Raw genomic sequence first — 24,926 nt, forward strand, 5'->3', positions numbered from 1 at the left:
TGCTGACTTCTTGTCACTGGAAAGACGGTTCCTTGGGCAGTTGACTCATGCTTCCAAAGGTGACTGAAGCTCCCTTTCCCACAGCTGTGGGAGGTCGTATCGTGGACACATTTGTATTTCAGGCAGATGAGCCGAGCGTAAGAGGGATGAACACTGTCCTGAAACTCTAGTTCGGAGGTGTGGCCAGAGCTGGCTCTTGTGCGCGCTGCCTGTCTTGATTTATCTCTTTCTACGAGGCTGTTGGTTCCCGATGTGGCAGCGTCAGAGCTGCCTCCACTGGTTGGCAGCTCCAATTCACACTCTACCATGCAGGCGTGTTTATTCTGTGTGCATGAAGGCCTGAAGTTTACCCTCCCTCGCTGTTCGCTGTCAGCCTAACCAGCACCCCCCCACCATCACCATCACCACCACCTCTACCCCCACTCCCATGTCGTTGTCCCCCCACCTCCTCCTCCACCACCACCACCACCACACACCTACACACTTTGTGTCGGTGAGGTCTGAATCCAAGTGTGAATGCTCATATTGAGTCATATCCCCAGTCCCAAAGTGTCCCCTCTCCCTCCTCCTCCCTTTCCTCCCTCTCCTCCTTGCCCTTCATTTGTGTATGTATGTGGGGGTACATCGAGAGGGTCTGTTCTCTCCACCACATGAATCCTAGGGATTGAACTCTGGTTGTCAGGCCCGGTGGCAAGTTCCTTTACCCACTGAGCTATTTTGCTGGCAAGCAAAGTTTAAGCCTTTTATACTTGATGTGCAATCGGCTGTGTTTATGAAATTTATTTTAAAATTTACTGTGTGTGCATGCGCACACGTGCACACACCCACTCGGAGGATGGGTTCTCAGGGGCTGCTTCTCACCGTCCAGTCCATCCCATTGAGCGTACTCTGCAGCACACTCCGGGCTAGCTGACCCACCAGCTTCCAGTCAGTTCTCCTGCTCTGCCTCCCTCCCCCCACCCCAGTGCGGCTTGGGGCAGGAGCGTGGCTTTTTACATGGATTCCAGGGATCCAGCTGAAGTCGCAGGTTTATAAGGCAGTGCTTTTACACAGCAATCCTCTGGTCAACCCAAACTGTTTCTGAACTGGATTTCTCCATGCTCCCCTATGGTCTTAAACTCTTGTTCTCGGGTGATGCTCCTGCCTCAGGCTTCTGAGCATGAAGACCAAAGTTACATATCACCCCAGGCCATTTCTGAAACTCCTGCATTCCCTGGACACAGCATCTTACAACCTTAGTGGAAATGACTCATTCCCTTCTCCCTTCTGTGTCAGGGTTCGCGGAGCCTCCAGGTGCTGATAGGAAAGTCCCCGAGGAGACAGTGTGGGAGCCTGGGCTGTGCAGTACTGGACCGAGGAGGACTGCAGGACCACTGAGAGCTGGGGGCACTGTGGGGTGCTGTGGGCTGGGGGTCACTGGAGGCTGAAGGAAGGACTGTGGGGCTGTGAACAACCTCTGCTGCCTTGTATATGTGTGCGGGCGGGGGTGGCGCGGCGGGGGGGGGGGGGGGGGGGGGGGGGGGGGCGGGTGGAGAAGAGAACAGCTGAACCGAGCCCAGAGGGTAGCCTGTTCATCACAGGTCAAGGCATGGTGGGAAAAGACTAGGCAGCAGGAAACAGTGCGAGGCCAGGCTCTGGAGGCCAGAGACAGAAACAGGCAGTTCGATGGGCTGCTGTGCCCCCGGCCCTAAGAACTTTACCTCCTTAGGAATCCTGGGTGTTTATTCACCTGCTTTTTTTCCCTTTAAGATGAAACTCATAAAGTGTAAAATCCGCCTTGTTAATTATTTAAGCACATGCCAGTCTCTGTTTTGAGTTCATCCACAGAGCGGGACAGCCGTCTCCACTGTCTAATGTTAGAACGTCTACGACATTTTTCCTTCTCCGCTTCCCCACCTTCTGGTGTCTGCCCGTCAGTGGAATCACATAAGATACGGTCTGTGTCTGGCATCTCTGCTAGGTCTCCTGTCTCAAAGTTTGCCTACAGCATAGCTCATGCCGATACTCCATTCTTACTCTATCTCAGGGCAAGGCTCTCTGGTAGCCTAGGCCATCCCAGCTTCCCCAGGGATGCGGATGCGATCGCAAGCTTGTCCCACCAAATCCAGCAACTCCATCCTTTCCTGTGCCTTTTCCCCTTCATTTGCAGTCAGCGTTGGCGCTTTCTCTCCTTGGTGACTGTAGGTTATGAGGTTCTCAAGGTTTGTTTTGGATGGTTAGGTTTTCCTCCTGAGAAAGGATTTCACTCCATAGCCTTGGCCAGCTTGGAGCCCAGGCTTGAACTCAGAGATCCACCTGCATCTGCTTCTTGAGTGCTGGGATGAAAGGTGCCATGATACCTGGCTCATATCCAATGGTTTTAAAGTTTTCTGTTACATCTCTTTGTATGCATGCATGTACACATGAGTGCATGTCACAGCATCTATATGGAAATCACAGGACAAGGACTCTGTCCTCACCTTTCTCCATCTACATCCCAGGGAGCAAAATGAGGTCATTGATCTAGCCAGCAAGCACCTTTACTTGCTGGGACAGCTCCTCATGTACAAATTTTTATGTGACTTTAAATCCCTCATTTTCTTGACCTTACCTGGAGGCATAATTGTGGGGTGGTCATGAATATTTCTTTCTAACTTTCTTAGAAATTATGAAACTGCTTTCTGAGTTATGAGAGATTTTAAGGTAGGCCCTCTGTGGCCCTTTCTAGTCCTGCAGATAGGACCAATGTGAAAGGTCTGTGCCCAGTGACACGTGTAGGACAGAGAAGTGGAGTCGGGACATTCCCTCCTGCCCTACGATGTGTTGTGGAAACCGAATTCCTCTTTCACACAGAACCTTGGTTCAATGTAGGCCGCTATTAGGGAGTTTATGGTCTCTCTATGCTATACTCGGAGCCCCTGTAATTTGTTATAATTAACTCAAGAGTTCAGAGCAGAGAGGGTGGGTCACGTCGGGGCTTGCCTTGCTTCTTACGCAACTTTTGCTGCCATCGGTCTTTCCCCGCTACCGCTCGAGGCCTGTGTGTTTGTGTGCATTTAAACAAACATTGTTCTTTTAAGGAAAAATTGCAGGCCTTTGAGTCACAGAAACTTAGAGTCTTCTTGAGAAGTTATGTGTCTCTGGTGAGAGAAGGTGGTTATAGATCAGGTGCGGTGGGAACCATGTGGAGTAGAACACGTGCCAGGGAAATCCTACCTGTGTGTGTTTGGAAACTGTGTGTGTGTTTGTTTTCATGAGCATACGTCGGTTAGCTTGTGATTGTGAGTAAGGCCCAAAGACAGGCTTTTCCATTTAAGGCCATTGTTGTCACTTGTGGGAATGGCTCCCTTGCTTCTGCTGGGTTTTCTTTGGGGTCATCTTGTTTCCCATGGTTGTTCCAGTGCTTGCTTTGTTCTGCTGCTGGTGCAGTTTTAATTGACCGTCAGCTTTGGACATTCATTAAACATAAAAGCGTTTAGATAGCGCGTAGACCAGGTACCAGACGCATTATTATATATGTCAGGAGTCCTGAACTGAAATTCTTCCCAAGGGTTTTGAGGGCTCGGGGCCAGGGAAGGAGATGGCCAGATAGGTCTGGTTTTATTCCTGTCTCGTTGTAGGGACGTGGAGGACAAAACCAGTAAGGGCCACCCTGCCTACTATTTCCAGCTGGAGCTGAGAGCAGTCTTTGGAATACAGGGATGAGCTTCTCCTCCCCTGCCTCTACCCAGCCCCAGCCCAGTCCATCTAGCAGCTTGGCTTGCTCCATCCTACTCCAGAATCCTAGGAGGGCATGTCTTGATTTTGTTCCTCTTCCCTTTCCTTCTTATTTGTACAGCAAACCATCAAACAGAAAGCAGTGCTTTCTGAGGTGTTCGCCAGCCAGGGAGAAGGTTCCAGTACATTCTGGCAAAAAGGCTTTCTGATACTGCTAGTTGTGAACAGAGGTTTCTAGCAAACTTTACCCTGCTCTTAGTAATCAAGGCAGTAATGACCTTCCCCCACTCCTACCCTCTATTGCTCTGTGAAGGCTTCAGAGACAGAATGTCAAGATGTCCTTCTACAAATTGTGACATCTGGATTGGCTCTTCAGATGAGGAGAGAAGTTGACTGAGGTGGATTTCAGCCGTGGAGGAGGGAACGAGCCACAGGAACACGGGACGACTTTGGGGAAATAGGCGGGCAGTCATAGCTCAGAGTGCCTGCCTCAGGCCACCGGGCTGCAGGCAGCACAAAACAGACCTGGAGATCCTGCAGTGCCTTTGTAGGGTAGCCTCAGGCTGAGGTGCACACAGGCCTCTGGGGGAAGGGCCAGCCTCCTCAGGTCTTCCTCAGAAGCACAGGGAGTGGCCCGTTCAATTTTGTTTTCCTTTGGGGATTTCAGGGCATTGGGGGACGGGTTCACCAGAAATACCGAGAATCAGAATCCCACCCTCCTCATGTCTGTGGTTGGCTCTGCTTGGATGCCATCTGGCTTTGGCTTTAAGAAGTGATGTCTCCTTGGAAAAGTTCTCTCTGAGCACAGTTTCCTGCTGTCCACATTGGAAGGGCTGGGCATGGTTTTTAAAATCTCTCCCAACGCACTTGCTTAGGATCAACTATCCGCCATCAGTACATGGCCTCCGAGTCCCTATGGTATTCATAATCAGAGGACTGTCTCCCGCATGCCTCATCTCTCCTCCTGAGGCTGAAGCCCCGCACAGTGTCCTCTTCGTCCAGGAGAAAGGAGCAGCAGGAAGACGGAGGGAAGCAGAAATCTCACAGGCTCGGAAGATGAAGATGTCTGCTGGAGGGTGGCAGCCACTTGTACTCACACTCCGCTGGTGCAGCACTATAATCAGGAAGTGAGGTCAGCCAGCGTCGTGTGGGGGTGGGGAGGGGTTGTCCAGGCAGGCATCCCCAGCGCCATGACAGCCCACTACTCCTGCGTCCATCCTCTCTGGTCACCGTGAGGACACCGGTCAGGGCAAATCCGGGTCTGAAGGCTCTCCAGCCTGGAGTACCTCGGCAGCCCCAGGGACAGAGAGATTCAGGGGGGGAGGGGTGGGAAACCCATTCTCAAAGCTATATCCTCAGCCTTTGAGTTCCTGGCGCCTTGCTCGCGGTTCTGCGGTAGGACAGGCCCTGCTTTATAGGCTACCACAAGGCGTTTCTCAACCAGAAGAGACAGACCTGAGAGTATAACCCAGACGGAATGTGCAGATTCCTCACACGTGAATTCAAGTGGAGACAAGGGGTCCCAGCCACACGTCTTGAAACACAGAGGCTAACGCTAGGCGGTGGAGGTTTTTAGGGAGTTCTCAATACCTCTTTCAGAATACTCAGCGCTCCGTTGACTTGGCTAAGTTTAGCATTTAAAAATAAACACAGACTTGCAGTTGAGAGACTTAGAGGAGGAAGGAAGTTGGAACCGTCGTTCGTGCCATGGAACGGGACGTTCAGGATGGATGACCCTCCAGAGCCAAGCTCGTAGCATCTTTCAGCTCCCAGTCATTAGGTTTAGCAGCAAGGCTCGCTGGGACCCTTGTCTGCATTCACGCGAAGAGACTAGTATTTACTCAAGAAATGGATTGTTGCTTTAGATTAAAATCAAAACAAACAAAAGAAATGAAAAGAGAAAATGTGCCTTTATTCCACATGCAGGATTATATCCCGATTCTTACAGGAGCACTGACGACTTGTAACCTAAAACCAGCCTCTGGGCCTCTGCAGCCAGATGGGGCGTTTCAGGGGCTTTGAATATGAGGGATGTTTTAACATTTCCTTGCGAGCTTAGATCCGAAGAGAACCTCTTTGGAAACTTGGCTGTGCTCTGTTTCCTGGCATGAGGATTGGCTGGCTGGATTCTTCCCTTCGACCCACAGTGCTGACAGGGTGGAGTATACTTCCATGAAATTGTATGTTTCCAAAATAGGACCCACGGTTTTACATGCTGCAGTTAGAGGAATGTACCTCTAACCAAAACAGAGAGGAGCCCAGCGATTCTAAAAACAGAACGCCAGCCCTGCTCTCAAATCCTACGGGACGCCATTTTTACATTTTACAAAGGGAGCTTTCAGTGGGAAAGTAAACCGAACAAATGATTTCCAGATTGGCCCGAATTTTCTTCTTGTGTTTTCCAATCTTACGAGTAACCGCCACAGTCTCATGCGGTGACAGCACACATCTCCCCGGCTTCCCAAAGGCCTTTGTGGTCTGGATGGCTTCCAGGCTGGTGCATGCAGCTCTTGCGTTCTGTGTCCAAGCACAGCCCTGCACCAACCTACGTGTGTGGAACATTCCAGTGTTCCTTGCTGTCGGCCAGGAGTCATTGTTTCCGGTCACAAGACGATCTAAATGCTACCTGCCACATACGTGGGCTGGGCATTTGGCCCAGTGGGTAGAGGGCGTCCCTAGCGTGAAGCAGCCGTGGGCTTGATCCCTGACACCGCATTCCAGGCCTGGTGGCTCGTGCCTCTGACTCCGGGACTTGGAGGGTGTTTAGACAGGAGGAGCAGGAGTTCAAGGTCATCCTTGGTGACACAGGGAGTTGGGAGCCAGCCTGGGCCGTGTGAAACCTTATCTGCAAGCCAGCAATGACAGAAGACCTGGACGCGGATGGACGCCTGAGTGTGAGGCTCAGGCAGAGCATAGCTACTGTTTTGTGGACTTAGTAGCTTCCTTGGTCATTGATCTTGTCCCCAAAAGAATCTCCTCTAGCATCGTGGCTGGTCATTGTCACTTCCAGGAGTGACATGGGAAACAGTTTCAGCTCTGGCACACAGCATGAGGACGTCCTTATGAACATTTCCCCCAGGGACTGAAAGACCGCCCCATCGGAGAGCACAGTGAAGAGCTGGCCAGGCTCACGGCCAGCTGTGGGGCCAGCTGTAGTCCCCAACAGAGGCCTGAGGCCTGGTCCTCCCCCAGGTGACAGCATGTTTTGCATTCATGCTCCCAGCAAGTGCTTCCTAGAACTGTATTAGCACCCGGATGCCCCCTGACTTGGAAGTGTGTGAAAATAAGTGGAAACCACACACGACCGAGGGCACGGGCTGTCCCGGGAGAGGTTCCAACGTTGTACTAGTAGGAGGATGAGGTGAGCTTTTAACTCCCTTCTCAGTTGAGGTCCCCCCTCCACCCGGTTTGGTCAGTTTTCAGAATCCCATTGTAGCTTTCTTTAATAAACTTGATGGCAGGCGCCCTCTGGCCCGAGAGCCCGCTCTTGGGTTCCCAGCAGGTCTTGCCGTTTGGTTTTCATGCCCTTTACCATGACTGGAGAGGCATGTGGGGCGCACGGCACAAAGCTGATGCCCTTCCTCACTCTCCTCGCCCCTCTGTCTGCTCTCTTCCTCTCTTTTTGGAAAGTAGGATCTTCAGACTCGAAGTGGCTCGTCTTCAAAGCTGTGTCTGCTTCCACAGTGAACTCTTGGCACTTAAAAGGGGTTTGATAACTTAGGGACCCTCTTCCTGGCTCCGTCTAGTCCCTCTAAGAACTGCCGGGTTGCGGAGATGAAAGCCCTTCCACAAAAGACTCGCGGGGTCTCTTGAAGAGAAGGTTACCTGGAGGGAGCGAGGCACTGTTCCCCGGAGAACTGGCCCAGGGACGCAGTGAGCAAGACGGCAGAGGGCACAGAGCACAGAACCCTGAAGGGTGGGTGTAGAGCTCAGAGGCCGCACGTCCAGTGCTCCCGAATGAGAAGCATCCCTCCGGAGCCACGGGCCTCACTCTCCGCAGTCTCGCTGAGCGTCCTCCCAGGAGGTACTCTGTTGTCAGTTAGCTGTTGTCACGTTTTGTTTTGAGACAGGGTCTCACTGTGTAGCCCAGGCTGGCCCAGATCTCACTGTATAACCTAGGCTGGCCTTGAATTTGTGATCCTCTTGTCGGAGTCCCTGGAGTGTCGGGATTACAGGTTCATGGAGTCACACCTGGTGTTGCTTTTTAAGAACCAGCATTTCATATATTTAAATAAGGCTGTGCGAGCTTTGCCTTTAGTTGAGAGGGTGTGTGTTCCTTCATGCGAAGGGCTTAATGGTGGGCTCCTGGTGGAGTTCCTGGAATATGGAACATAGGAACTGGGGTTATGATTATGGCCTTGGCTCAGAGGGGAGACAGCCAAGGACTGGTGAGGAGCATTAATCTCTTTGAAAGAGACATGAAAATTGGGAACCATGGAATGGGGAATTGAAGGTCTGCACAGAGGAAATCAGAATGCCAGAGGATATGACTGTGACCATTCAGGGTTCTTAGTGTTGGATTCTTGGATTTACTCTTGTTAGGGCTCTAAGTTCATAGAAAGTGATGCTTCAATGTTATTTGTGCAGATTCTCACAAAGGAGCAGATCATTAGGCTTCCTTTTCTCACTGCCAAGTACTGGCTCTAAACTCCCTGAGACTCAGTCTCTTCCTCTCCACCCAACCACACAGAAACACACACAATGCACACACACACACACACACACACATGCATGCACACACAGACACACGCAGACACACACATGTGCATGCATACAGACACACATACAACATATGCATGCACACACAGAGACACAGACACACACGCACGCACACACAAACACAGTGTCCTTGAGTTCACTGGGCTTTGCACTGATCCTGACATTTCCTCCTGGTAGTCTGAGCGCTTTTGGAGTAGACAAAAGTGGCTTTCATAGCCAGCAGATGACTTTGGCCGTGAGTTCTTGTGTCTAGTTCCTTTCCTGTGTGCTGGAAATTGGGGATAAGAGGAATCAGAACCGTGGTGACAAGGGCAAATTAAGGACAGAGCGGTGTCCCCTGAGGGGTGGCCTTCCATGGACAAGGGGACAAAAGATCTTCTGCTGGTTGGCCTCCGGAGCTGGATGGAGGTCATTCCTTGATTCAGCCAAATGTTATGGGCAGGAGGAAAATTCCTGGCTGCATGGTGACATCTGCAAAACGGTTATGAATTTATCAGGTAAAATATTAGGTGGGAATAAAAGCAAAAGTTAGTTTTCTTTTGTACTTTAAGTTTGATTTAAAAGGATTTATTCTTCCCAGTGTTTGTTCTTCAGATCTGAGAATAGGTTTTTCCCACCAAAAACTAACGCATTTTGGTTTTTGGATTGTTTGTTATTTATGGTGTTTTGTTGCCCTGCCCTATAGACAAAGGCCGGGCTGGGCACAGAGCCAGTGTCTTTTTTTTTTTTTTTTTTAATTTTCGAGACAGGGTTTCTTCACAGCTTTTGGTTCCTGTCCTGGAACTAGCTCTTCTAGACCAGGCTGACCTCGAACTCACAGAGATCTGCCTGCCTCTGCCTCCCGAGTGCTGGGATTAAAGGCGTTCGCCACCACCACCTGGTGCAGAGCCAGTGTCTTATCCTCTAGCAGAGCCCTGGACGGGCCTGTCGCAGCACCTACGACAGTGCAGGGATTCTTAGCCACAATCAGTTCCTACCCCCTGATGGTCTCTCTCTAGGGAAACCAGGCTTGGGGTGACATTTGAGTTCCCAGGCAGAGTCCTCAAAGTTAGATTAAAATCCAGAGCAGTTGTGACCAGGAGCAACCGGGTGGCCAGTTGTTCCCAGAAGGTGTTGCGGGAGAGAGCCCTGCAGGGCCAGTCTGGATGAGAGATGGCAGTGAGCCGTGGCCTGGGAGCAAACACCCGGGTCCAGGAGGTTTCTGAAGTCAGCATCGTTCTGAGAGAGGGGTTTTGGAAGCAGGAGGTGCACTCAGTGTTGCCGCTTCTGCCCAGAGACCTGATCTGCAGCTGCACAGGCAGACTATCTGCATTTTGCTTTCTGAAAAAGCATCCAAGTTAGAAAGTTCAAATCAGCTACCTTTTCATGTGTCTCAAACATGTGAGGTGAGGCCTGGCTCTGAAAAAGACTTCAGGAGAATTCCACTTTATTTGACCAACTAGTGATCTATCTGGTCTACCAGACTTCTGCATCTGTAAATTTTCATGTTTTAACATTAATTTTTAAGATTTTATTCCTACCTCAATTAGGTAATCAAGATAGTCCCTCCACAAGCATGTCAGGTGGTTCTAGATTTTGTCAAATTGACAGTTAAGCCATTGAAAGCAGGTACTGTTAAGTGTTTCTGGGACATTCCCGGTCTCAGTTCATCCTGAGGGCTCACAAACAGGCCGTCTGATGAGAATGTTCTCACCGTGAACTGGCTTCAGCACCTGTTACATCAGACAGAGGGACACAGGGGCAGAGGTTACTGTCCATCTTTTGTAGCGATGAGGCCATCAGCGTCACCTGCACATCCTGCTGCGAACACCCGGCATGTGTGTTTATGGCTGTCCTCTCTTCTCCAAACAGATACCAGTATTACCTGCAAGCCAAAAAGGATGTGCTTGAAGGGCGGTTACGGTGCACACTGGAGCAAGTGATCCGGCTGGCCGGCTTAGCTGTGCAAGGTAAGGCATCTCTGGAATTCCAGCTTCTGCTTCCTTATGCTCTTTCAGCGTGAGCAGTTAGATTTGGCGATGTGACCTCTGGCTGACGCTCTATGTTCATGTCAAGTTGTGCATTAAGATGAGCGGTGATTTTTTGGGGGGGTGGCAGGAGGGTGGATTTCTCCAAGCCGCCCCTGACTCAGCCATGCTTGTTTGACTGTGGTTCCATTAGGGTTCTAACTGAAGAGATAGTTTTTAAATTGCCTGTAATTGAGGCTGCCTTTGCGAGTGTGGGAGACGTTGTCTCAGGATTACTCCACTGTACGGTGTGGTCATAGTCTGTGCCCTGATGATAGGAATGAATTACTATAGTACAATAATCTCAAACCCATACTAATATTAATTTCAGTTAATCAATATTAATTCATTAATTTCAGTACAATCGCTTTAACCAATATCCTGTACTTCACTGTCATAGAATTGAAAAGAGAAACTTAGATGATGATGGCCATGTGACAAGGCGCATGAATCAGAGTGAGCTTGTCCTGCAACCTGTGCCGCTGTTCTCAACCTTCTCTGCATTGTAGAATGTGTTATTTTATGTGTGTCGATCTGTGCTTTCTATTTATGTGCACTTGTATGAGTGTGCTCCAGGTATGTGTAGGGGCCTGAGGAAGGTTTCAGACCTACTGGGGCTGGAGCTGTAGGTGGCTCTGGAGCACCACATCTGGGTGCTTGGGGCCAAACTCGGGTCTTCTGGAAGAACACCAAATGCTCTTGGCCACTCAACCAGCCTCCAGACTTGTATTTGAATGGTGGTTTAAATGCATTTGTTCATATTGAAAATAAGAAGAGTATGTATAATATTTTAAAGATTGTGTGTGTGTGTGTGTGTGTGTGTATTTTGCTTACTTGTGTGTCTATGCACCATGTGCGCAATACTTGGTGCGGCCAGAAGAGGGCATCAGACATTTGCGAGCTACCAAGTGAGTGCTAGGAACTGAACCCACGTCCCAGGGAAGCGAGCATCCTTAACTGCTGAGTCACTTCTCCAATCCCAAGAGAGTAGTATATAATTTTCCAAAAGGAAACTGATATCTCCCTTTCCGTTCTTATTTTCTTGCTAGCTGCAGAGTTCTTGTGGGCCGTTGATATAGGAGCTGTGAGCTGGTGGACTTCCCATCCCACACTTAGAACTTGAGTCCTTTGAGTGCTAATGTCTGGAGAGATGGATTTCTTTGACATTTCACTCTGAGTTAAAATGCCCAAAATATATTGCATTTGTCTGTCCTCCCGAGGAGCAGAAAGAGAAGAAACAGTGGGCAGTTGCATTGGAAGCAGTAGTGGGCCATTGCAATAATAGCTCAGGACTGGGAAAACCCACCGTGTCTGCATGTTGACTGGGCCTTTCTTCTTTAAAAGACTTCCTTTTCCGTTCCCTGTGTGTAATCCTCCCCTCGCTGTTCATTCATTTGGTATATTCCAGGCAGCCTGGGTATTGTAAGATTCTTCAGGAAGTTGGTGGACTCAGTCTGGATTCCCTTTCTATTGGCTCCTTGAAGTGAACTATTTTGCCTGTCTGATGAAGCTTGCTTTACCTCGAGAATGTTTGAAGCAGCATTCTCCTAGTCTGGGGAGATAGTTCATAGGGAAAGGGCCCCTGTGCAAGGATGAGAACCTGAATTCGGATCCCAAGAACCATGTAAAGTCGGGCACATTTGTGCGTGAATTGGAGGCATAGACAGGAGGATCCTAGGGCTTGCTGGACAGAACAGTGGACTTGAGAGTCGGTGGGAGACCTGTCTCTTAAATACAATTGCAGAAGCAAGTGAGAAAGATAGTGGACATTGGCCTCTTGTCTTCATGAGCCCACATGGAAGAGTGCACATACGCACACACACATGTCATTCAGTTCTCTCTCTCCCTCTCCCTCTCTCTCTCTCTTTCTCCAATCTGTATTGGACCATTAGAAAGTCACGCCCACAGGAATAAAAGAAGTGATTGGAGATATGGCGTGACTGGACTTGAACGCAAGCTTAGTGGGTTGTCTTTGCTGTTTTGGGGTCCTCATCCAAGAGACAGTTGCACTTCATTTTGGGGGGAATCGTCACTGTCTCTGTGACTCCGTGGGGCTGGCATTTCTGTGTGCAGAGGCAGCAAAAGGCAAGGCATTTGCGTGGATTTTGTCTACACGTGCTCCAGCATTCCACTGTGAGATGGTAGCCGGGAAGAACAGAATTCCTGGCATCTTGTGACACGTCAGTGTGTTCAGGGGGTGTGAAGGTTTTCCAGGTTGCCAAGGGTGGTTTACAGTGGGGATTTCCAGCGGCAATGCATTTCCAGCTACGTCCCTCCATCTTAACCTTGACTTAGAAAGTCCCTTTGGCAGACAGACATAGGATACCAACCTGCTACCCAAACAAACAGACACAGGTTGGTTTTCAGGTCTTTAAATAGCCATTTGGGCTTGCTTTCCTAAAAATCAGCTAGTGGGGCTCACAGGCCAGCACTGATAGTTGCTAGGTACAAGTGGGGACAACAGGTACGGCTTGGCATCCGTCTTCCTCAGCGGGGCTGCAGCGAGAATGCAGTAGACGGGTATTGCGGGCACACGTTTGCCGTGTTTTATTCTGCCCTGTCTTCATGTAATGATTAATGATGTTTTCCTGGCTTTTCTTCTCAGCGGATTTTGGAGACTATAACCAATTTGATTCCCAAGAATTCCTCCGAGAATATGTCCTCTTCCCTATGGTGAGTTCATTTCTTTTTTTCCCTTGGCTTTTTACTTTCCTTGGCTATTTCATTCTTTATTTTGAAATTTTCTGTGCTTCCTGGGGATGAGGTCTGAGTCCTCTAATATAGGTACAAGTTTTACGAAGCACCAGGAGTGTAAGTGGGGCATCTTCCCACTTCAAGACACTTCTGGTTTTTTCCTCCCTACTAGAACCTTGGTAGCAGAGAGAACTAGCACCAAGTCTTGTGGGTTGATTTTCAGTCTATCAGTTCTAATAGTGTTTTTTCCTTTTTGATGGAATCTGTACTTTTTGTGTACACAGTCATATAATCTGCAGATCTGGACGATTTTACTTCTCTTTCATATGCAGATATTCATTTATTCACTCATTATTGCCCGAATTATTTTAACTGGGCTGCTAGGACCATTTGAATGGAAGTGGTGGTTGTGGGCAGGGAAGGCGGCTCGGCTGTAGAGCGCTTGCTGAGTTTGCGTAGCCGTGGGTTCAATCCTCAGAGCCACGAAAGAGGACAAGAGATGGGGGGAGATTGGTGAAAGTATACAGAAACCAGTTCAATTTATAAGAGCATAAAAAACCTATAAAACATAGGAATAAATGCACCCAAGGAGCTGGAGGGCTCATGCACTGACAACCATAGAACACTGATTACACAGGATTACACAGATGTTCTGGGGCTGTGGCCTGGAAGAATTGGTGTTAAAATGCCCATGCAACCCAGAGATGCAACCCCTGTCAAAATCACAAAGCCATTCTTCACAGAAATAGGAAAAGCAAAACTTAATATTTACGTGTAGCCACAAAAGATGCCAAGTAGCCGAAACAGTGTTGAGCCAGGGCAAACCAGAGCGATGGACATTGTGCTTCCTGACCCTGAGGTCATTATCATGTGTGCTGGGTAATTTATGTCAACTTGACATAGGCTAGAGTCATTTGAAAGGAGAGAGCTCCAACTGAGAAAACACCAGAACAATACCTCCATAAGATCGGGCTGTAGGCAGGCTTGTAGGGCATTTTCTTAGTTAGTGATTGATGGGGGAGGGCCCAACCCATTGTGGGTGGTGTCACCCCTGGGCTGGAGGTCCTGGGCTCTATAAGAAAGCCAACTGAGCAAGCCAGCAAGCAGCTCCCCTCCATGGCCTTTGCGTCGGCTCCTGCCTCCAGGTTCCTGCCCCGCTTGAGTTCCTGTCCTGATTTCCTTCAGTCCTGGACTGTGGATGCAGAAGCCACACAAAGCCTTTCCTCTCCGGCGTGTTTTTGGTCATGGTGCTTCTTCATAGCAGTAGTGACCCAAAGGAAGACGACGCAGTGGCTGGAGACGGACAGCAGCGTGGCGCTGACTTCTATAAGAGACACATTGACTACCGGCTTGGAAAAGAGCCCAGAAATAAATCCACACATGTACAACCAGATGCTTTTTGACGAAGAGGTCAAGGGCAAGCAAGGGGAATGGCAGTATCTACAGTACCTTGTGTTGGGAGAGCTTGGCGTCCACATGAAATGGGATGGAATTGGGCCTTATGTCACCCAGTGTCTATGAGTCAGTTCCAAGTGGATTATGATGCAGGTCTACGTCCTGAGACTGAACCGTTAGAGGAGGACAGAGGGGCTCAAGACCTTGGTCTGGGCAATGGTTTCTGGCATATGACCCCAAGGCACAAATAAGGAAAGAGCATCCGGGTCGCATCCTAAAGAAGTTCTGCCCGGCAAAGGACGTCATTTACGGAGCAAAGCTCACACATGGAAGAAAATATTTGCAAATCATACTTTGGACAAGGGGCTTGTAGCCACATCTGCGGAACTCAAACGTGATGCTAAGAAAACACATGACCCTACACATGACCTTAATAGACATTTCACAAAAGAAGATTTTTAAAAATCCAGGAGAGGGCTGGAGAGATGGCTCAGTGGTTAAGAGCATTGCCTGTTCTTCCAAAGGTCCTGAGTTCAATTCCCGGCAACCACATGGTGGCTCACAACCATCTGTAATGAGGTCTGGTGCCCTCTTCTGGCCTGCAGATATACACAGAGAATATTGTATACATAATAAGTAAATATAAATAAATAAATAAATAAATAAATATCCAGGAAATACCTGGAAAACACTCAGCATCATTGATCACGAGGGAGTCAGTTTAGACTACGATAGAATACCGCTTCATTCCTGCTGGGTTAACTGTTGTCCAAGAACAGTCGCGAGGGTGTGGGGAGAGCGAACCTGTGACTGCACTTGGTCGCTAGGATATATGTTAGCAACCGTCACAGGGCAGGTATGGGAGAGACAAGGTCTCCTCATAAGTATATATGGTCATCATCTGTTGTGAAGACCCTTGTCTCCTGGGTCCTCTCCAGTCCCTCTTTGTTCAGAACCGTCCTGCTCCTCCAAGCATAGGGAACTACCCCAGGCCTTGCTAGTTGGGTGTCATCTCCTGGCAAGCGCCCTGCAGATCTGTGAGGTCAGTGTTCCCCTGCCTGCTCCTCAGGAAGGCCTTCTGCCTGCCCGTCCGTGGGCAGCAGCCATCAGCCATGTCCTGGTCATGAACTTGCACCTGAGTGAGCGCTTCCCAACCCCTTCCATGTTTGAACTTGCCCATTCTTATCATGGCAGTTAGAATGCCAGGCGTGGGGCCCCCAAAGCAGAGACTTGGTGGCCCACTGTTGTCTAGCACATAGGGTGTGCTCATACGTGTTTCTGGAATGAGCCATTGAAGTAAAACTGACCATTCCGAAGCTGATTGGAGGATAGATGAGGTGTCATCTGGGGAATTCTGCTGCCTGGTTGGTGGCTTCACTGAGAGGGGTTTTAGTGAACACAACTGAACTCGCCGAGAAGGCAACTCGTGAAAGAGCTGAGCTGCAAGCAGCCCCGTGTGCTGTGTGCTGGCTCTGCTTGTAGAGACGGCCACTCACCACGTTTTCCATGTAGCTTTTTGTTGTTGTTCAGTGTTTGGTCCCAAATGCTGCCCTGGGTAATAGACACCTGGGAATGAAATTGTACAAGAACCACGGCATGCATGCTCCTAGGGGGAGATTTGCCAAATTGGGGTGCAATTCTATAGATCAGGATTATAATCAGGATTTGACCTGGGGAGGTACCACATGGACCTCAGGAATTAGGAAAGGCTCAGAGACAACTGGGGAGTCTCCTGTGTCATGGGTAAGGGGTAGAGCGGAGGGGACAAGGCATGATTAGGACGGGGAGGAAAGAAGAGGCTCTTGGGAGAGTCAGCTGTCACTTGGCTATAGCCTGTCCATTGGGAGGAGAGTCACGGCGACTGGGACCCAAGGCTTCTGAGGAGTTAGGGTACTTGGATCCTCATGGCGGCAATTGCTGCAGCGAACAGAGACCGTTCGGCGTATGGATTGGAGTCTAAAGGACAGATGCTGCGGCTCCCAAGTTCTCTTTACAACAGATTGCCCCGAGACACATGGATAGTCACAGGAAAGGAGACAGTTGATTAGGGGAGGCACAGAGGTACCCCGTATTCCAACTGGGCTCTGGTCCCACGAGGGGCTCAGCCTATCTGATGTGATCTTCTGTAGTCATTTATATAATACTCGTCCCCAAAGAGCTTGCGACACAGGTTTCTCAGAGCACGCTCCCTTGTTCAGATGAAGCTCAGGTGGACTGAGGGCTGCCAGTCTTTCCACCGCTGCTTCCTACCCTGTGCCAATCTCTGGAACCTTCTCCTCCATAGCTGTCCTTTCCCCTGCCTGAAGGCTTTTGTAGGTGGGTACCACTGGAAAGGAAGCACAGCTTAGGTGTCAACAGAGACATTAAAACATTTAAGCAGACCCAAGGAGATGGTTGAATTGGAAAACTGCTTGCCCTACCAGTATGAGGACCAGAGTTTGATTCTCAGAGCCCACATCCAAAGCTGGGTGCTGTGGCACGCACCTGGATCCCAGCAGCAGCTCAGTGGGAAGCAGAAACAGGCAGATTTCTGAAGCTTGCTGGTCTGGTAGCCTGGTCTGGTAGCCTAGCCTGTTTAGCAGAGCTCGATGGCAGTGAGAGAGCCTGTCTTGGGCAAAGGGTAGAAGGCACCTGAGGACCCCCACATGCACAGCATGTACAGCTGCACCCCCAACCCCACATGCTCCCCACACCTCTCTTCAGGATAAAGGATTCATCTGGGCCAAACACGTGCCAGGCAGGTTCCTATGATGAAGGTATGTATAATCCCGGCCCTTTTTGTAATTTTTATCTTGAAGCAAGGTCTCAAGTTGCCCAAGCTAACTCTGAACTCACTACATAGCCTAGGTTGACCTTGAACTTGTGATCCTCCTGCCTCAGCTATCCTGATTCCCAAACTACCGAGATTATTGTTCTTAGATTTATGCTCGCTCTCTTCAAAGTGGTTTGCCGTTAGCCCCAAGTGGAAGTTCATATTCAAATTTAAAGTTAAACGAGTTAGAGGTTGAGTTTGTGGTTGTATTGGCCATAGCCTAACTGCTCAGTAGCCACGTGTGTCTAGGGCAAAGATCAGGCATATTTTGATGTCCCTCCTCGTCTCCCTGAGCAGCGCTGGAGATGAAGCTGGGGGCTGCTCGTGCTCACCGCTGAATTGAGTATGTTCCAAGCGTGGCCTGCAACCCTCATCAATTTTTTCTGAGTACACATCCTGAGTCCACCGTGCTGTGACCTGTCCTGGGTAGTCTGTGGTCTAAACCCTTACCACATAGTCGCTGAGTGGTGCTTAGGCTACACAGGGCTAGCACCCTTACTGGCTATACAACCTTGGGCAAGTTAGCTGATGGTTCAAAGCCCCTGTCTGCACATCCGAAGTTAGATTAAACCCGTTCCCACTTTGAAGATCAAGGAGGAGATCCGTATGAGGGACCTACCCTGGTCCGGGGTAAATTCTCAATAACCAGTTATTTGGATGTGTTACTATTACAGTGACTCTGTCTGTGATATGCAAATATGAGCTGATTAAATAACGCCGCTGTCTGCATTTTGAAATGCAAACTGAGAAGATAAGCAGAGGGATGAGCTGCTGTTACCCAGTTTCGTATGGTCAAAACCTCCTCTGTAACAATGTGTTCAGTCAGTATTCATTGACTACTCACTTTGTCTTATGAACTTGGAAGGGTCATTGTGGAAAAGCCCCATGACTGACCTCTTACAGGATGGAAAGAAATGCTGTCCTTGAGGGCCCCAGATTCTAGCAGGTGACGGGAGACAAGGAATGGAATAGGATGGTGTGTAGATGGTGTGTGTGTGTAACCACAGAAGAAACACTGTAGACAGAACATGCAGAAGGTTTGTGGAGGCCCCCACAGCAGAGGAGCTATGGCCAGGGGAGGGAAGGCACCATGGAGTATCCATCGTGAGAGTGGAGACGGGGTGTTTCCTGTTGTGTGGTGCGACTGTGTGGGCAGGAGTCGAAACGGAGACAGTGAAAGCTGTGTTGAGAACAGAAGCCTGCCCGAGGCTCTGAACTCTGAGGGGAGGAGATCTGGAAAGAATGGCTGGGTCCCACTAAAGAACGGTCCAGATGCCAGGCCCAGGTGTGGACCTAATTGTGCAAGCAGTGGGGAGCCGTGGCAAATTCTCAGCTTTCTGCTGGGTTCTGCTGGAGCTCGCAAAGGGAAGCATGCATTCCTCCGCCAAGGGAGGGAAGGCGGATGAATGGCCCTGTTTGATCTTCCCTACTCCCTGAGCTGTCAGGTGGCATCTCCTCAGCAGAGAAAAGAACAAAGTTAAGTACACAGGCGTTCCACAGGTGTGTGGCTGTGGCACACACCCTGCCATTTGTCATTCAGCCCCTGCCACGCACACACATCTCTGGGGTGTGCATACCTCTGCCGCCACCCCCCCCCCCACACACACAGGTGGAGGCATTGAGTTGAATATAACAGCAGAAGGGTGCCTTTGGGCGTTTTCAGAGTTGGAACTTAGGTTTTAACGGAGCCTTTGATCTTCACCTCAGCTTGTTCTGTCCCCATGTGCCTTTTAGAATCTGCACCTGGTGTGGCTGAGGTGCTTGCAGCTAGTGTCGCAGGCACACAACACATTTGCGGTCTCACGACTGGAAGCTCGCTTATTTCCCAGGGTTCAGTTGGGAGATAACTGAACAGTAAAGCTTGCAAAGACGTGAGTTTGGTCCCCAGAACCCACGTGGAAGCAAAACTCCCTTGCAGTCCCAGTGCTGACGAGGCAGAACCCAGTGAGTCCCCGGAGCCTTCCGGTTAACTGGCCTGACCTCCCTGGTGAGTTCCAGACTAGCGAGAAGCCTTGTGTTTAAAATCAAACAATGAGGAAAGCCAACTAACCCACCAAGGTGGCTACAACAAGAGGCAAGAGCTGAGGTCATTTTATGCCATCCACACATTCATGTGCACACACACACGCACACACTACACAAGCACATACCAAGCAATTTAATAAAAGTGCATTTGGGAGGCACATGGTCGGTAAAGAAAAAAAAGCAGCCCAGGTCCCACCGGCTGTGGTCGGAGCTGTGTTGTCTGGGTCCCACCAGCTGTGGTAGGTGCTGTACCTTCTGGGTCCCACCGGCTATGCTAGGAGCTGTGCGCAGGAGAGAGAAAGGGAATGTGTCACTGGGGACGCCTGACCAGGGAGGCACGGACAGTGACCCGAGTGCTCCTGTTCTTCCAGGATTTGGCCCTGGAGGAGGCTGTTCTGGAGGAGCTGACGCAGAAGGTGGCCCAGGAGCACAAAGCCCACAGGTAAAATGGGTAGAGATTGAGACTTCATCCAGCCAGCACAAAACACTGTGGGGTGGGTCTTCATAGCTCCGCCCACCCCTGGCCTGGGTCACATGGTTTCCTGGCTTCTACCCACGTGGCTGGGCTCTGGGTTCTAAGTGGAGCTTGGGGGTGGGGGTCTGTGCTTCCCTGCTTCCTCACATCCCCTTCCCTCCTCCCTCTTTAAAATATTTTCATTTTAGAATTGTAGAAATTTTCTAGCCGGGCGGTGGTAGCTCATGACTTTAATCCCAGCACTTGGGGGGGCAGGGAGGCAGGGCAGATGGCTGTGAGTTCAAGGCCAGCCTGGTCTACAAGAGCTAGTTCCAGGACAGGCTCCAAAACTACAAAGAAACCCTGTCTCGAAAAACATAACACACACACACACAAAATTGTGATCCACATAGTGTCTTTTTAAAGCAGACGACATTGTTCCCAGGGATGTATCGAGTAATTAGTGCTGTAAAGGCTGTGTCTCTCGGTTGGAAAATCTCCCTTCCCTTTCTCGTTCCTTTTTGAGTAAAAGGCAGCTGATCGATAATGCCACCTAACCAGGTGCTACCTCCCTGGTGGAAACGAACGCCATCCCCGGAGACCAGGGCCGGCACACAGCTCCGGGATTTGCCTTAAGATGTTGGTGTTTGCCGCTAGCTTTGGACTGCTACCCATTTCCTCCTCTGGTGCTGTTTTGATTGTAGTGGGATCCCGCCTGCAGAAGCTGAGCTGATGTACATCAATGAAGTAGAACGTTTGGATGGATTTGGACAGGAGACCTTCCCGGTGAAGGTGACACACCTTTCCTGCCCCTGCACATCTCAAAGTTAGCGTGGGTGGCCCTGGGCCAGAAAGGCTTCCCTTCTCCGTGTCATGTGACGATTGATGTCTTTCTTACCTTTTCCTCCCTGTGACAAAAAGAGATGGGACAAGAAGTGGCTTATAGGGGGGAAGGTTTGCTTTAGCTCACAGTTCAGGGGGTACAGCCCTTGGTGTTGGAAAAGAAATTGAGACAGCCGGTCACGTGGTGTAAGCAACCAGAAAGTAGAGTCAACAGGAAGTAGAACTGGGCGGTAAAACCCCAAGACTCGTCCTCAGTGGCCCACTTCCCCCAGGGGCGTTCCATAACCTCCCCAAACAGTGTGACCAGTTGGGATGAAGTTTTCAGACACATGAGCTTATTGGGGACATTTCTCGTTCTGACCCTGGCAGTTAAGAACGCTCTTCAGGTAAAGCTAATGCTTTTTCTGAGCTCAGAGAGTTTGGGATTGAGCTTCAGCCGATCATGCTCGTCTGCTTGGACAGTTGTCTACGATTAGAGCCCAAGGACAGCTGACATCCCGTGGACACGTACAGTGAGGCTAGCTAGCAGCTTTCTTCCTTTGTGTCTTCTCCTCTCTTTCCTTTGGATGTGGGGATAATCACTGGTGAGCCAGATTGAAGCATCTCCAATACACAGTCGTGTTTTGTTCCTGCAGCTCTGCAGAGCTATGAGTGGTGGGTGTTTTGTGGAAGCCGTGTCTAGCAAATCGTTAAAGCGCATCCTTTGTAACTGCCCCACCTACTGGAGTGGGTGTGACTGGGAGAATCACGAGCCCATCATCCAAACTCGGTCTCGCCTCTCTGCTGACCAACTCTTCAAAAGATGGCGTTCCATCAGAAACCTAATGCAGCTGGCACACCCCGGCGAGCTGGGAGGGGCCTGTGATTTCCGCACACACATTCTTCACTCTGGCTGCTTTAACACATGCTCTGCTCCCTCTCTGGCTTGCTTACCATTTGCGCTAATGACAACTGCCTGCGAGCGGTCGAACAGAATCAAGCGAGGTGGCCGCATCCCGTGAAAGGGGCTAAATGGCTCTCTTTTCGATTTGTTTAATTTTCCTTTGCTTCTCTAACGGCCGCCCTTGGTAGGACTGTCATCCATTTGCCTTGCAGAAATGCCTGGCGAGGCCATCTGCAGCCCACTTACAGCAGCCCACATATAGTCACAATATTTCGGGTCACTGAAAAAAAAATCAGTAAACTTTTCTCAATTTCTACCGAGCCAGCTTTTCTGCCTGGAAGTTGGGGGTTTTGCTGTGGTCTTTGTTTGCTTATTTTTAGTGTCTGAGCTGTAGGTAGGGAGGGCACTCAAGCTAGAGCTGAAGTCTACTTGTAGAGCTTGGACATCTTTCCATCTTCAGTGAATTCGTCTAGTAGGTTCTCCAGGGAGGACCAGCAGTGCTGATCTCTTTGGGGAACTTGGCTGAACTGCCCAGTTCCCCCAGTATATCTGTCCCTGGTGGAGGTAACCATCTGCAGACGCTGGATGCTGGGTGACCCAGGATGATAGGTGGGAGGGGGTGGGGAGTGGCCTGCCTTGAAGAAGTTTGCACAAGCAGAGAGTTGAGTGTGCAGGGATAGACGGTGAGATGGAGAACAGGGCCCCTGTGTGCACTTCCGTTTAGAGCCACCAGCTTTCCCATACATGGTTCCCCAAAATGTCCCCAGCCCTCCTTGGGTACCATCTGTCCTTCCTAAAACCTCACATACACTCACGTAGCTTCTGGCTGAGCTGCCCCTACTAATGGAGCCTATGAGCTCACAGGAGGTTGCTCAGATGTGTCTCAACCCAGGACTACAGCTCAGTAGGATGCCCAGCATTTAAGTTTGGTCCAGTGAGATGCCTGTAGCATCCAGTGTAGCACAGCTGCCTCAGGCATCCTTCTGTGTGTTCTTACATCATCCTGCTTCGGGAACGGCTCTTTCTGGGTCACTTTTACCCTTGACTCTAGTGTGAACCTGCAGGCAAAGCATCTGGGGTATTCGTGTAGGGTCTCCTTTCCCTCCCTTCTCATGCTCCCCACCTTACTGTTCCATGTGCATCTTTCTGTGGTATAACTTATCTTTCAGCTTTTCTTTGGTTTGCAAACCATGTTGTTTCTTCTTCCCCAGTTCTTGGCCCACCCCTCAGCTCATGGAGTAGCTCACGCTGGCATCAGAGGCATAACTTCCTCGCCACTACTTTCTGCATGCTGGGGTTACTGGGGTACACCACTCCGCCTGACCTGTTTTCCTCTTGTATCCTTCCTGGGTTGACCACCAGGCTGTCTTACCAGAAGTCTTGTACTGGCAACTTTGAAGGGGAGGGTTCCAGCTTGGTGCTATCTCTTGCCTTACAACTATCTCTGTCTTTAAAACGACAAACTAAATGGTATGTATTTATTATGTATAGTGTCTTCTGAACCTGTGTGTATGTAGGGTGGGGAACCAGGCTAACTCATGCATGTGTTATCTCACAGTCTTAGCATTTTTGTGGGGTGAACAGAAAATCTCTTCTCAATGGACTTTTGAGAATTCGGCATGTCGCTACTCACTGCAGCCAGCACAGTGCACAGTAGATCCCGGAATTTGTCCCTCTAGTTTAGTTAGAGTTCATATTGACTCGCATCTCCTCACCCCTGCAGCCTTGCTGCCCCATGCTGCTGATGAGATCCACTCCATCTCAGTGAACACAGCATTTGTCTTCTGTGCCTTTCTTGTTTCACTTATAATAATGGCCTCTAGTTTCAAACGCCAGAGTATCCTGTTTAAAGCCTACATGGTATTCCACTGTGTGGTGTATGCGCACACCATACCATACCTCACTATGTGATGTACACACACACCCTATCACACTGCACTATGGTGTACACACACCATACCACACCGCAATATGGTATACACACACTATGGTGTGCACACACACCATACCACACCGCACTATGGTATACACACACTATGGTGTGCACACACACCATACCACACCTCACTATGGTGTACATGCACACCGTACCACACTTCATTATGGTGTACACACACACGTACCACCCACTACCTATTATGTGCGGTACATGCACACTGTACCACACCCCACTGTGTGGTGTACACACACACACCTTACCACTCCCCTACTATGTGGGGTACACACACACCATACCACTTCCTACTATGTGGGGTACACGCACACCCTACTTCCCCCCACATCTTTCTCCACTGGTCTCTTGGCAGACACTGCGGCTGTTTGACCTTGGCTGTTGTGAAGGCTCAGCAAGGTCACGGTGGTAACAAACGCCTTCTGTTGATCCTCTGCAGGACAATCACGGCAACAGCACACACCTCGGCATTTTCTTTATGGGAATTTTCGTGAGGAACAGAATCGGAAGACAGGCGGTAATATACAGGTAACGCGTTCCTCCCTTGAGAGACTGTGGGCAGGGCCATGGACTGTAGTTATGTAATGAGTTAAGAGCCACACTGGACCTGAGTGGACTCTATTTTCTCAGTTCAGATAAAATTGGCCGTCTTCAGGATTGATGGGGCCAGGGGAAAATTGATACTGCTTTTCCCAGAGGTTTGATTCCTTCCTCTCTGGCTACAGGAAACACGCATTTCAAGTCTACTGAGTCAGTGGTGCAGACCCTGAGAGCAGGAAGAGCAGGCTCTGTAGTCGGTCCTGCTGATTGCTTTTGTTAGGACTGTCTCTGGATGTTTAGATCCAAACCAGATTCTTCCCACAGCCCCGTGCTCTCTGTGTGACCACATGTGTTAGCCAAGGACAAAGTCATCTTTATACTAACAAAAGGGGACTGATAGTCTATAGAAGTGTATTTTAGGGGCAGTTAGTCTGTGATAACAAATGAAACGACCGAGTGCTTTATTATTATTATTATTATTATTATTATTATTATTATTATTACTTGGACCCTTTAACCTTCTTTTCCGTTTAGCACAAGCAAACCCTGTCCAGCGGTGTGGTCAGTGTCCACTAGCTGGCTCATTGCATGGTTGCCCGTAGCTTCCATGATGACAGCCTGCTCGCCTCTGTGTACCTGGGCAGTCTGGCCCTGTGCTGATCCCCCGACAGGCAAAGCGTGAACTCTCGGAATCAGTCAGGGCTGCCTTTCCAGACAGTTTCCAACCCAGATCACTGCTCTGCCATCGTTTCTATGATTTTCCCTCTTTGATTTTTGAAGCTACAATGTGTATGGAGACCTTTAGGATAAATGTTTAAGGGCTAGGGAACTGTATCTCAGTTGGTAAAGTCTTGCAAGGACCTGAGTTCTGTTCCCGGGACCCACAAAAAAGATGCTGGATAGGTTGA

The 24,926-nt window shown here is 49.8% G+C and overlaps 1 protein-coding gene across 9 annotated transcripts in view; it reads left to right on the forward strand.

Moving 5' to 3' along the window:
• The window catches only part of Ptpn14 (protein tyrosine phosphatase non-receptor type 14), a 142,275-nt gene that overhangs the window by 81,487 nt on the left and 35,862 nt on the right, over window positions 1-24,926 (forward strand). For all 9 annotated transcript variants that reach the window (XM_050148146.1, XM_050148138.1, XM_050148147.1 and 6 more), the window contains 5 exons: window positions 10,267-10,364; window positions 13,027-13,094; window positions 19,719-19,789; window positions 20,506-20,593; window positions 23,918-24,006. In XM_050148146.1, the coding sequence (XP_050004103.1) occupies window positions 10,267-10,364; window positions 13,027-13,094; window positions 19,719-19,789; window positions 20,506-20,593; window positions 23,918-24,006 (414 nt within the window). The remainder of the gene's footprint in view (window positions 1-10,266; window positions 10,365-13,026; window positions 13,095-19,718; window positions 19,790-20,505; window positions 20,594-23,917; window positions 24,007-24,926) is intronic.

The sequence above is a fragment of the Alexandromys fortis genome, unplaced genomic scaffold, assembly GCF_014885135.2.
Source record: "Alexandromys fortis isolate MF-2015 unplaced genomic scaffold, M_Fortis_MF-2015_v1.1 scaffold_62, whole genome shotgun sequence".
NCBI classification, from domain to species: domain Eukaryota; kingdom Metazoa; phylum Chordata; class Mammalia; order Rodentia; family Cricetidae; genus Alexandromys; species Alexandromys fortis.